Source organism: Sander vitreus, chromosome 1 (assembly GCF_031162955.1).
Source record: "Sander vitreus isolate 19-12246 chromosome 1, sanVit1, whole genome shotgun sequence".
NCBI lineage: Eukaryota > Metazoa > Chordata > Actinopteri > Perciformes > Percidae > Sander > Sander vitreus.
Genome location: NC_135855.1, coordinates 31,981,800 through 31,994,416, shown reverse-complemented (window position 1 = coordinate 31,994,416; position 12,617 = coordinate 31,981,800). Strand labels below are relative to the sequence as shown.

At 38.3% G+C, this 12,617-nt stretch overlaps 1 protein-coding gene across 1 annotated transcript; it reads right to left on the bottom strand.

Annotated features, from left to right (window-relative positions):
• Nucleotides 1-1,364: 1,364 nt before the first annotated feature.
• Nucleotides 1,365-10,297, bottom strand: dhdh.2 (dihydrodiol dehydrogenase, tandem duplicate 2). The gene is made up of 7 exons (XM_078252676.1): nucleotides 10,191-10,297; nucleotides 9,328-9,439; nucleotides 8,862-9,025; nucleotides 3,010-3,262; nucleotides 2,213-2,337; nucleotides 1,808-1,958; nucleotides 1,365-1,557 (listed from the first exon to the last, which is right to left on the bottom strand). The coding sequence occupies exons 1-7, from the start codon at nucleotides 10,278-10,280 to the stop codon at nucleotides 1,448-1,450; spliced, it is 1,005 nt and encodes a 334-aa protein (XP_078108802.1). The 5' UTR covers nucleotides 10,281-10,297; the 3' UTR covers nucleotides 1,365-1,447.
• Between the last annotated feature and the right edge of the window lie 2,320 nt (nucleotides 10,298-12,617).

The window sequence follows — 12,617 nt, the reverse complement described above, 5'->3', positions numbered from 1 at the left end:
CCATGTATCGTGAGATCTTGGCCAACAACCTCCTTCCCTCCGTAAGAACATCGAAGATGGGTCGTGGCTGGGTCTTCCAGCATGACAACGACCCGAAACACACAGCCAGGGCAATTAAGGAGTGGCTCCGTAAGAAGCATCTCAAGGTCCTGGAGTGGCCTAGCCCAGTGGTTCCCAACCTTTTTTCCTTGGCGCCCCCCCTACTCATGTCTAAGAAAAGCTGAGCCCCCCCCGAGATAGAGCCTTACTTTCTTTTTTGATACAGAAGAGTTATCAGCACTTTTACGTTTCTCTGCCATGTTTCATTCATAAAATAGTGATGCCGTGGCGGCAGGAAAAACGAGGATGATAGCAGCTAGCAGCTGACCTGATGACAGCAAGGCTCACAGGTTAAGAGGTCCCGGAGGTTTGGTCTACTAAGTAGCCTGCCTACAATTTTAAGCGAGAACAAAAATATATAGGTTTTATACAGACTTTTGTATAAATTATATATTCTAGTGTATTATCATAATTTGTTTAACATGTGCACATATTTTTTTTTTTTTTACCTCAACCTCAAACCAGATATAGACTTGCGCACCCCCTGTGATCTTTGCCGCCCCCCTGAGGGGTCCCCGGACCCCAGGTTGGGAAACACTGGCCTAGCCAGTCTCCAGACCTGAACCCAACAGAAAATCTTTGGAGGGAGCTGAAAGTCCATATTGTCCAGCGACAGCCCCGAAACCTGAAGGATCTGGAGAAGGTCTGCGTGGAGGAGTGGGCCAAAATCCCTGCTGCAGTGTGTGCAAACCTGGTCAAGAACTACAGGAAACGTATGATCTCTGTAATTGCAAACAAAGGTTTCTGTACCAAATATTAAGTTCTGCTTTTCTGATGTATCAAATACTTATGTCATGCAATAAAATGCAAATTAATTACTTAAAAATCATACAATGTGATTTTCTGGATTTTTGTTTTAGATTCTGTCACTCAGTTGAAGAGTACCTATGATAACAATTACAGACTTCTACATGCTTTGTAAGTAGGAAAACCTGCAAAATCGGCAGTGTATCAAATACTTGTTCTCCCCACTGTGTGTGTGTGTGTGTGTGTGTATATATATATATATATATATATATATATATCTTTTTAATCTATGCTGCTATTTGGAGAGGATGGCTCCAACAGAATTTTGTTGTACTGCATACAATGGAAATAAAGATGTATCTATTCAGGTGAAAAACTCTGGAGAGACTAAAACAAATCCTGGTCAGCCAAATAAGAAAAGGGTCAAGATTTGCTTTCTTCTTCCTCACAAAAGTGTACCATGTTCCTCACTGATGAGTGAATTAATGTAAAGTCCAGTTAAAACACGTAAAGTCCAGTTAAAACCTAAAGAACCATTTATTTTCCATTCCATACTTTTTCTATTTATCAAGGGGGAATGATCCAGCTTCATGTTCAACGTTTACTGGCAGTCCTGGCTGTACGTCACCCCGACCTGCCTGCGAATCTCATCCTCCACCTCAACCAGCAGAAGAGAGTCAGCATGGGAGATAACTGCACTCTCTTTCAGCCCTACATAGGAAATATCACACTGTCAGAACATGTATAGTGTACTGTTCAGTCTGCACGTATGAACATAGTGGCCATTAAGATTTCAGTGTTTCTGATGCCACCTTGTGTTGAAAGTGTATATAAGTGAAAATTCAAAAAACGCTGATTATTCATTACCTGCTGATTATGCTTGTTTTTGTTATTGTGTTAATATGTAAATGAATTATTTTAGTGATATAGATACACACTAAAATATTATGAATGTCTGTACCTTTAAGCAAACACTGTCGAACCTCCTCTGCTTCGTAACGCATCCCTGTACTGTTGAGGAAGTTGAGAGGCAAATAGGGTTCTGGCACTGGATACTGGGTCTCCTTCCCATTCACCACTAATGATGTGGGGCACCACATATGGGCAGGGATCTAAAAAAAACAATAACAGTAGACATATGATTATGATGGAGTATAGTGTGTGCAGTGAAAATACTTCTTTGTGTTACACAACAGCTATTTAACTCCACAATTTCCCTCCTAACTCCCAATTTCCCTTAATACTTGGTTCACTTACCAACCTTTCATTTTATATTCAACATGTAAATGCACATAGTGCAAACTGGTTCTGCATTTCAGACTATTTGAATTGTATTTGATTAAGCAGCCCGGCTGTAATAACCTACCCTGATGGTGCCCTTTGTACCACTAATAATGGCGTCATTGGGCAGCTGTACACACAAAGAGCACGTAAACACTGCCATCCTGTTCTTGGAGAACTTCAAAGTGACAACTACAGTCTCATCCACCCCTGCAATAACATACAGAAATGTGATTTACATTTGATGAAGTGATAATAAAACAAAACGTGAAGTTAGTGACATAGTTTTAAAAAAGTGAAACATGTCTTCCATGCGTCCACTGCAAACAAAATGTTGATTCCACTGTGCTTTACATTGAAGAAGAATGCCATTTAGAACAAGATAAGAATGCAGGGCGTGACTAGGTATCTGGATATCAAACCTTAACATTTATTGTGCCAGTTAACACATCAGAGGTGAAGTCTTATCAGACAGGAACACAGTCCCTTGATTAAAACGTCTCAATTCACAGACAACAGGAATTATACTGGCAAAGATTTTACAAGCTCCAACATAATAAAAATTCCATTCTGTTATAGTATGAGAAGCTGCACACGAGTGTATACGACTGAGGTCAATGGGTAACTATCCTGCCACTGTCAACCTGTGTGACCTGTGTGATGCGTTTAAAGAGAAAGCAGAAGTGAGGAGGATTACTTTGCAATTACAACATGCTTCTTAATGCACTTTAGACTCATATCATGTGAACAAAGGTTGCTGTTTTTTTTTGTTTGTTTTTTTTTCGGAAAATGAATCAGCTATTTTCACAACACATCCCCACGTTAATGAAGCAAGCTTCAGAAATCAAATCTGTGAGACACTAATGGTCTCTTTGTCATTACCTGTTTCCAGGCAGGTCCCCGTGGCCTGGATGCACTCTGGCTTCTCTCCATTATACACCATGCATATGAACTGCAGGCAGTAGATGCCAATATCTAGCATTGCGCCTCCGCCCAGCTCTTTCTGTGTCGATCTCGGCACGTGCATCAACGGCACGCCAAACTCCGATCTCACCATCTTCACCTCTCCCAACTCCCCGTGGGCCAGCAGGCGTCTGATCTCCACTGAGGCTGGAAAGAATCGGGTCCAGACAGCCTAGAGCAAAGGGCAGGAGGCATTTCATACAGTTACATATGTGCTTGGTGTTTTGTTATCCAGGTCTCGACTTACACTATAGCTCAAACAATACAACTTCACTTCATTTTCAAGGTCTTTTAACTATGCCTCTTTTTTTCCCTTTTCTTTTCTTTATTTACGCATATAAATAAATTTAAAAGATACAATATACACGGGTTTCCTGTTTACAAACATTACAGGGTGCGTGCGCATATCAGGGGCAGAAAGCCAGATTGGTGAGCTGGTCCGCTACTGCAACAACCTTAAGTATTGAAGCTTTCCTTATTGTTTGTATATAACTGCTGACTCAATAAAACGTGATTTTAGTTGGATCTGTTTGTCTGTCTTTAATTTTGCAGTGTTACTGTGATATATATGTATGGCTATAATTATCGTTTTAGGCTAATGTAACAGACAATGTTAGCAGCAGGGTTACCCCTGAGTGTACCCCTATGGTTGGTTTATGCCTTGAAATAATGGCCAGGATTTCCGGGAAAAGCTACGATATGTGTGTATCCATTTCAAAACATCACTGCAGGTTGACTATTTTTAGCAGCAGATGTTGATTGTGGGCGAGAGGGCACCAACACTGTCGTGGTTAGCTTGCCGAAACTCTACTGCAGCTGTCTCGGCTACGTTAGCTAATGTCCGCTAGCATACGTACAGCTTTGTGTGCAACGTAACAAAAACCCACCCATCTCGTAGGAGCGAAGCTTAAGATTTCATTCAATAAAATTATGGTACAAAAGGAGCACTAACGCCACAGGTCTTATGTTGACAACGTGGACGCAGATATAAGATTAATCTGGGACCCTAAAGCAAAGCCAAAAGGTATATTATGTGGACATTTAAACATACGCAGCATCAAGTCAAAAAGTGACCAAGTCCAACATCTTCTTATTGAATCTAATCTTGATTTTCTTTGCCTGTCTGAAGCCTGGCTACATGAATATTCACCCTCAGCAGTTCTATCAGTACCAGGTTATAATATTTATAGAAGGGACAGATTGGCCTCAAAGGGAGGGGGGGGTAATGATCTATGCTAAAAATATTTTTAATTGTCATGAAATGTATCAAATGAAAATGGACTGGAATTTGGACTGGAAAAGAGGAATAACAAAATCATCTTTTGCAAATTGATCTTAATGCCTTAATTAAAAAAAATGAGGAAAAATCCAATCTTTAAGGACACCAATTTTCTTTGTGAATGAATAATGTATCGTAAATAAATAAATGTTCTTCCTTAAAATACAGGGGGCATAAGTAAGTACACCCCTATGTTAAATTCCCATAGAGGCAGGCAGATCTTTATTTTTATTTTTTATTTAAAGGCCAGTTATTTCATGGATCCAGGATACTATGCATCCTGATAAAGTTCCCTTGGCCTTTGGAATTAAAATAGCCCCACATCATCACATACCCTTCACCATACCTAGAGATTGGCATGGGGTACTTTCCATAAAATCATCTCTCAATGCAAATCAAACCAGCTATTAGGCTAACTGAAATAAAACCATGCCAATCTCTAGGTATGGTATTAATTAAGGCATTAAGATCAATTTCCAAAAGATGATTTTTTTATTCCTCTTTTTAGTCAACTTTAGCATGGGTGTCCTATTTTTTTACATGACTGTATAAAAATTGATTTTTTTATAAAAAACTTGATAATGTATTGAAAGAATGCAATCTTAAGAAAGAGGTAATTGTCATGGGTGACCTAAATATAAATTGGGAGAATAAACCAAATAGGAAAAATCTGAAAAAGGTTATGGATGGGATGGATTTCACACAGCTAATCCAAGAGCCCACAAGAATAACGAACTCCACCAGTACACAGATTGATTTAGTTTTTAGCAATAGACCTGAGAGAACCTTAAAATCGTTCAATATGCTAACAGGACTGTCTGATCATAACTTGATTATAGTGTCCAGGAAGCTAAACAACAAACAATTTAAACCACTGGTTGCAACAGAATCTTATAGAATTCCAAGGAATGAGCAAAATAATTTCCAAACCTCAATCCAACAGGTAAATTGGAATGAGCTGGTATTAGGGAATAATCTGGAACAAGATTGTCTAACATTTTCAAACAAAATACATGAAATTATCTCAAAATTTACCCGTAAGATTAAACATATGGCCAAAAACAACAGTCTCTCTTGGTTAAATGATAACATTTAAGATGAAAGAGCGTGATCTTGCTCTAAAAAAAGTCATTAAAACAACATTTTATCATGACAAGTTTCACTACATTATGTTAAGAAACAGGGTAGCGAAGGAAATTAGAAAAGCCAAGGCAAACGTTTTTATTGCTGCTTTACATGAAGCCAGAGGAAATGTTAAAATGATCTGGAGCCAATTAAAGAAACTGACAGGGGAACATCACAGCAATAGAAAAATGCTTGAAATTAACCACAATGGAATTTTCCTAAGACAGCCAACAGAAATAGCAGAGGCCCTCAATCACTATTTTATTGACTCTGTAGCTGAAATATCAAATAGTTTCCTAGTAGATCATGGCAGAGTGGATCCAGTAACCACAGTAGAACCTGCCTTTACCATAAAAAGCATTACTGAGTCAGGAATCATCAGAATCATTAGGTCACTCAAACCTTCTAAGGCAAAAGATGTGTTTGGGATGGATACGACTATGCTCAAAGACCTCGGCTCAGTTTTCGTTAATCGTATTACATCGATTATTAACCTCTCAATATCAACTGGACAGTTCCCAAATGCCTGGACATCAGCTATTGTCACCCTAATTCTCAAATCGGGTGATTCAACTTCCTTAAGTAATTACAGGCCGATCAGTATTCTCCCGACAGCATCCAAAATTGCTGAGAAATGGGTAGCTGAGCAGATTGTTTTCCATCTAGAAAACAGTTCCACCCCTCTCCACCCAATGCAGTTTGGCTTTAGAGCCAAACACTCAACAGACATGGCTAATTGCCTTTTTTTAGAGAAAATAAAATCATCTCTGGATTTGGGTGGTGTGGTAGGTGCAGTATTTCTGGATCTTAGGAAAGCTTTTGATACTGTTAATCATAAAGTTCTGCTTGCCAAGTTATCCACATTTAATTTTTGTGATAGTGCAATGACATGGGTAGAATCTTATTTAACCAATAGGTCTCAGTCAGTTTCCATTGATAATCATAGCTCGAAGTCGATGCATTTATCTACTGGTGTCCCGCAAGGATCCGTTCTTGGTCCGCTCTTGTTCAGTATATACATTAACGACCTTCCATCTGTCTGTGAGGTTGAAACCATAATGTACGCAGATGATACGGTTTTATTTGTACATGGCAGATCCAAAGCAGATCTTGCAGATAAGCTCACAAGATCCATTGCTAATGTTACAACATGGTTACAAGAGTGCTGCCTGCAACTAAATGTCTCTAAAACAGTTAGCATGTTCTTTTCTAAAACCAATAGATCCACAAGTGATCATCACATAATGGTTGAGGGTGCAAAATTACAGGTTGTGAAGGAATTTAAATATCTTGGGGTGCTAATTGACTCAAACCTCTCCTTTAAATCACATGTGAAAAAAATCTGTAAAACAATCAGGTTAAATGTTGCTAATTTCCGTACCATCAGAAATCACATGTCTACAGAGGCTGCCAAAATGTTTTTACATTCTATGATTTTCACCCATCTGAATTATTGTTTGACAAGCTGGTCCCAGGCCAACAATATCACACTGAAACCACTTGAATCACTATACAAACAAGCCATAAAAACTTTAGATAAAAAAACTAAGCATTTCCATCACTGCTTAATTTTGAAGAAGTACCAGCTTTTAAGCTGGGAAGACCTAATGAACTATGTAAACGTATGTCTGGTATATAAAGTCACTCACAACCTAGCTCCACCGCCACTTGTTGCTTATATCAACAGAAGATCAGATACTGCTCGAGTTACAAGGGGATCCTCAAGAGGAGACTGTGTTATTCTGCTGCGGACAAGTTCTTTTAGTCAGTCAGCCTGGTCCATCAGAGGGTCAAGAGAGTGGAACTCAATCCCAAACCATATCAGACAGTTAAACACATATACATCTTTTACTAAGCAGCTAAAACACTGGATGGTCCATACATATACATGTCAGCACTAACACTATTCATTATTCTATTAGTTTGAGTCAACATATATGAATTTTACTTGTTTCCCCCTAGTTTAATACTGTTTTTATTGTTCTTAATGGCTGTGTCTTTTCTAATTTATATTTTTTTCACTTTATATCATGTTGTATTGCCTTGTTGTATATTTTTCTGTTTTTCTGTTGTGTCTTGTTTTATGCTAAGTTATGTGTTGTATTTTGTCTTGTGTTGTTTTCTGTCTCTGTCTCTTTTGTTTTGCTTGTGGTTTTTTTTTTGTTGTTTTGTTTTTTTGCATTTTAAAAAGCCTTTTTTAACATCAAAGGCAGGGGACTACAGATGAAAAATAGCCTTTTGGCTAACTCTGGCTTTTTTAACCCATGTGAAATCATGTGTTTTATTAATTTGCGCTGTCCCCTTCCATAAATAAACTAAACTCAACTCCGAAGGCAGTCGTAATATTTACCTAGCAGGCTAGGCTAACGCTGTGTGCGCAAGCAGTGATGACGTTGCCGAGAAATCCATGTATATAATTTGTAAGGGAAATGTGAAGGAGGATTTCCTTAAAAATTCTCCAGGGGCTTGAAAGGTGGCATTCTCCAGGCAGCATATTACAGGAAACAATCATGTCAATGTAATCTTTACACAATTCATAAGCATTTATCAATAATTTTACACACACATCAAGAAAACTGATTCATAATATATGCAAGTATACACAACCACAATCATTACCAGACTAAGCGCATACATTCAATGTGAAATGGCCTAGAGTCTTCACCAGACAAGAAAGACAAAGGAGAAAATAAACGATCATAGAAAGAGAAAAAATATACAATAATCATAATAGGCCTTTAAACATGTATGGCAAAGGAAAATATTGGTTGGCTATATAGGCAGTCCATATGGAAAAGATAGGTTGGTTAGAAGAAGTAATTTCAGGGCTCTTTTCAACTGAAGTGAAGACAGACTACCCTCGGTAGAGTATACTAAACTGAGATTAAAATGTGACTTGTTATCTTGCCAACTGACAAAATCATTATGAAATCAGTTGTTTTAAAATGTCTACTGCTACATATCAACACAGATACAGTAGAAGTCTTATCAGTGAATTAATCCATCCACGATTTCATTTGGATGTTATATTTTGATTTGAAAAATTGTAATCAAATGAGTATTATTAAAAAAAGAAATGCTGCCTTCATTTTGCATAGATGCAAAACATGACTGTTAATTTGTAGTGTGACCTGTTTCTCACAGAAACAAGAAACATATTAAAAGAAGTACCACGTAACAACGCTGCAAACATTCTGCAGACGCTTTCTGTAACTAACAAAGAATAAAGTAGATCAACTTCTAACTCTGACATCCCAAGCTCACAGATTTTACAGGGGACAAATGGAGAAGAAGAAATAAAAGCTATGACGAGGACATTCTTTTTACTTTTGTAAAAAGAATGTCTGTCTTTCTGCTCCCTCCCTACCTCCATGAGGAAGACGTCATTCCTCTTGGCAGAGGCCAGGATCTCCTTCACCTCCTTGGTGTTCATGGCCAGCGGCTTCTCACACAGCACATTCTTCTTGGCGTTCGTAAAGAGCAGGCAAGTGATCAGATGGTAAGGGTGGATAACTCCAACATACACCACATCTGTACACACATAAACACACAAACCAGAGAGCATGCTGTAGGAAGAGAGATTATTCTGTCAGTCAAACTTCATGTAACAGTAAAACAGCAACAGGAAAGTTATACAGCTGTGGTTCAAACTAAACTGGAAATGAGTGGAGATTCAACAGATGGTTGAGGTTTGCTGTACTGTAAAGTTTTAACTCACTCTGAAGTGTCCTGAAACAGCAAGTCGCTTAGATCTGGTGCTCAAAGAAATTCAAATAGCAAATGCAAAGAGCCATCAGTCAATCTAATTTGACCCAGGTCTGACAGAAACCAACCTATGTCTGGATCTCTGGCCAGCTCATCATAGCTGCCGTATGCGCGGGAGATGCTGTGCTTTTTGGCAAATCCCTGTGCATCTTCTAACTTGCGAGCTGCCACAGCCACCACCTGTGAATACAGTTGCAGCATAGTATATATTACACACAGTGCTCCTGTTCCAACTTAATGAAAGGCCCAACGTTACAATCTAACTTGTTGCAGGAATATGGACTTAGTATAGTCATATTACATTTTCTGCATTACTCAAATACTTAATTGAATGCTAGCCCTATTGGGCTTTTCCCAGTGTTTGGTGGATGGAAATTTACCAGACTCGCAAAATAAATTCATTAAAACTGTTTTACAGTTTCTCTCATATTATTTATCTCAACGTTAAATCACTCAATCAATCAATCAATCAATCAATCAATAGATAAAACGTTATCATCTGAAGCTGCTTTTGAATCTGTTTTGCCTCAATGTAATTATTGCTGGGGGGAAAAAAACGTACCGTAATACTTAGGTTATAGAGTGCAAAGAAAATGTAGATGCCCATTTAGTGCGGATTTTACGGTAAAAAAAAATAATAAAAGAAAGCGTGCCAAAGTGTTCGAAATGCTGCAAACTGCTTGACTGTACAGTCTATGATATAAATTCACTGATGCCCAGTGTCGGTGGCATTTAGCCCGTTAGGCGGCAGGTTGCATAAAACATTCCAATAGGACCTGATTGTAACAGTGTGAACTTCAGATCGTCAGAAACAGCAGATACAGATACAGGCAGTCTGCACGGAGCGAGAAGCCTCGCCGAGTCCTGAGGAGACGTCTTGCATTTGAAACCAGAGATGTTTTTGTGTCTACGCATATACTCATACTGATACCTGATGGTCTTCAGGAGGAAGAGTTTTCAGGGCCACAGTGAAGTCATGACTGATCTTCCCCGCGCTACAGATTCCCCACCTGGTTGCCATATTGAACAGGAAACGGAGTGCAGTTGCCGTAGCACTTCTCTGCCACAAGGTGGAGACACAGTATTATTTTTTAAGTGTGTGACGTTGCACAAAAATAACACACCGGTAATGGTGATCTGTGCTTAATAGAACAAAAACACGACCTCCAGATAGAGATCATAACACCAGAATAGACAAACTACTTTTTAATGCTGTTGTCTCTTCTTTCTTCCCTGCCTGTACTCAGATGGTCACTTTTATTTATGTATTATTGTTATTTTAATTTTTGATCTATTTTAATTTTTAAATCTATCCTACTATTTACTATTTATCTTTTACATTATTCTGTATTTTATTTTGATGTGAGATGTTCTGTATCGAAAAGAACCCACCCTCATTTTTTTCTGGTAAGAGCTGACATGTACAAGGACATTTTCTCAGGTCTGCTATTTATCATTATATTGCTTGAGGTTGAATGGTCCATTTATTTAACCTCTTTAGTAAAAGTTGTGGCACAGAAACAGCACAACATGTATAGAAAAGAATAAGTATGTTACTGTTTATAATTTCCTCAGAATTGTTTTTTCTGTTCCTAAATAAAAATCTGCATTATTCATTAAACAAGCAAACAGGAGGCAACATAATGTTTCTGCATGAAAATGTGCAATTTTCCATTTATAGACTACATCATGTATCAATGAGACACCCTCTACCTATGAGCCCAAAAGGTTGGAGAACAAGTACTAAATGAGCCGTGCTCTTGCTGACTAGGGGTGTAAGAAAAAAATTGATACACTTGAATATCGTGATATTTCATTTAGCAATACTATATCGATTTTCAAAAACGCAATATCGATTTTTTTCATTATTATTAGGGCTGTCAGCATTAACGCGTTAATCGCGATTGCAATTAAGGGTCGAGCATAATGCGTTAATTTATTTTAATCGTATTAATCGCATGCCGCCATTTATTAATTTATTTTCACTTCACTCGGCTTTGCGTCGTGCCTAACAGGCTACTATTTTGCCGTACTTCCTCGTAACAAATCCTGCTGCTGCAGGAATAGCAACGCCGATTTCCGTGCCTCATTCTGGTGCCACTGATATGCCTGCACTTATCTCTGATGCTCTGAAACAGATGTTACAGGCAACAGAAACATTGCTGCAGCCCTAATTATTATTATTATTATTTTATTTATTTTTTTTGTTTACGTGCAAAAATATTCATGTAAGACAGTGGTTCACGTTTATGTTGTGTTTAAACCCCCTACCGCTAGATGGCTATGCTGAGACGCACCACTAGTGTCCTCGCCTAACAATGCCTAGCCGTGCCTAGCAGTGCCTGACTTTTTGCTAGAAGCTAACAATGTAGCTATGGCTGAACTTTGGCTTACTTTAGCATATAAAAATTAGCTCACTAAGAACCTGTGAATCAATCCCAATTTGATTTTCTGTGTACTGAATTGTTTACCTAAAGTAAACTTCTTTGACTTTTATGCACATCATGTCTTTTTTTAAATATTAGTTTTTCTGAAATTATATTTTTTTAAAATCCCAATATATCGCCTTATGCACAGTATCGGAATATATTGCAATATATTGAATCGTGACACATGTATCGTGATATGTATCATATCGCCAGATTCTTGCCAATACACAGCCCTATTGCTGACTCATTAAAGCCTTTCTCTGTCCTAACCTTGAAAAGCAGACTATTTCTGTATGGAGAACATGAGTCTATTTGTAATGGCTGCAGGGGTCAGACATGACAGAACACTTTGATTCAAATGTGCCACTCGAAGTCTCTTCTTCTCTCCTGCGGATGATATTTGAAATGAAACAAGGATTTCCCAATCGGTCCTTTATTGGATTCATCAATCACACACCCCACAGTGACAGCTGGGTTCGTCTTCAAAGGAGTAGGACTGATTACAGGACATGGTTGCCCTGTGTGTTTACATCACGATGTATCTGTTTTAAGACATTTTTAGTCTGTCAGTGTTTGCTGTGTACTGTATCATAAGGACCTACAAGGTGTTTACATGCACAGTTTAGAGCTATAATCTAGTCTATAAAATATAAGATGCAAAAAAAAGAAATAAAAGGAAAATAAAGAGTAATAAATGTACCCAAGATTTACATGTCCTAATAATATGCTGATTGTATCTTTAATTCAGTGGCAGCTCACTATGTTATCCGAGTCACAGTTGTCTCAGTGACACTGTCTGCTCGGGCTTTGTCACACAGTGCCATGAGTGATCTGCTTATACCAAAGATCCAAAGCCTGCCCCGAGCAGCTCCCTCTGTTCCATTTGAGTAGGTTTTGGTCAGGTGAAACAGCCCATCTTTGGAGTGATG

Bases quoted from the DNA above. Each gene is read 5' to 3' on its own strand.
- dhdh.2 (XM_078252676.1), bottom strand. From the start codon at position 10,280: ATGGCAACCAGGTGGGGAATCTGTAGCGCGGGGAAGATCAGTCATGAC. The intron at 3,263-8,861 runs GTAGGGAGGGAG...CCTTTGCTCTAG, and splicing joins ATGACGTCTTCCTCATGGAG to GCTGTCTGGACCCGATTCTT. The intron at 1,558-1,807 runs GTACAGACATTC...TTTCCTATGTAG, and splicing joins TCGACAGTGTTTGCTTAAAG to GGCTGAAAGAGAGTGCAGTT.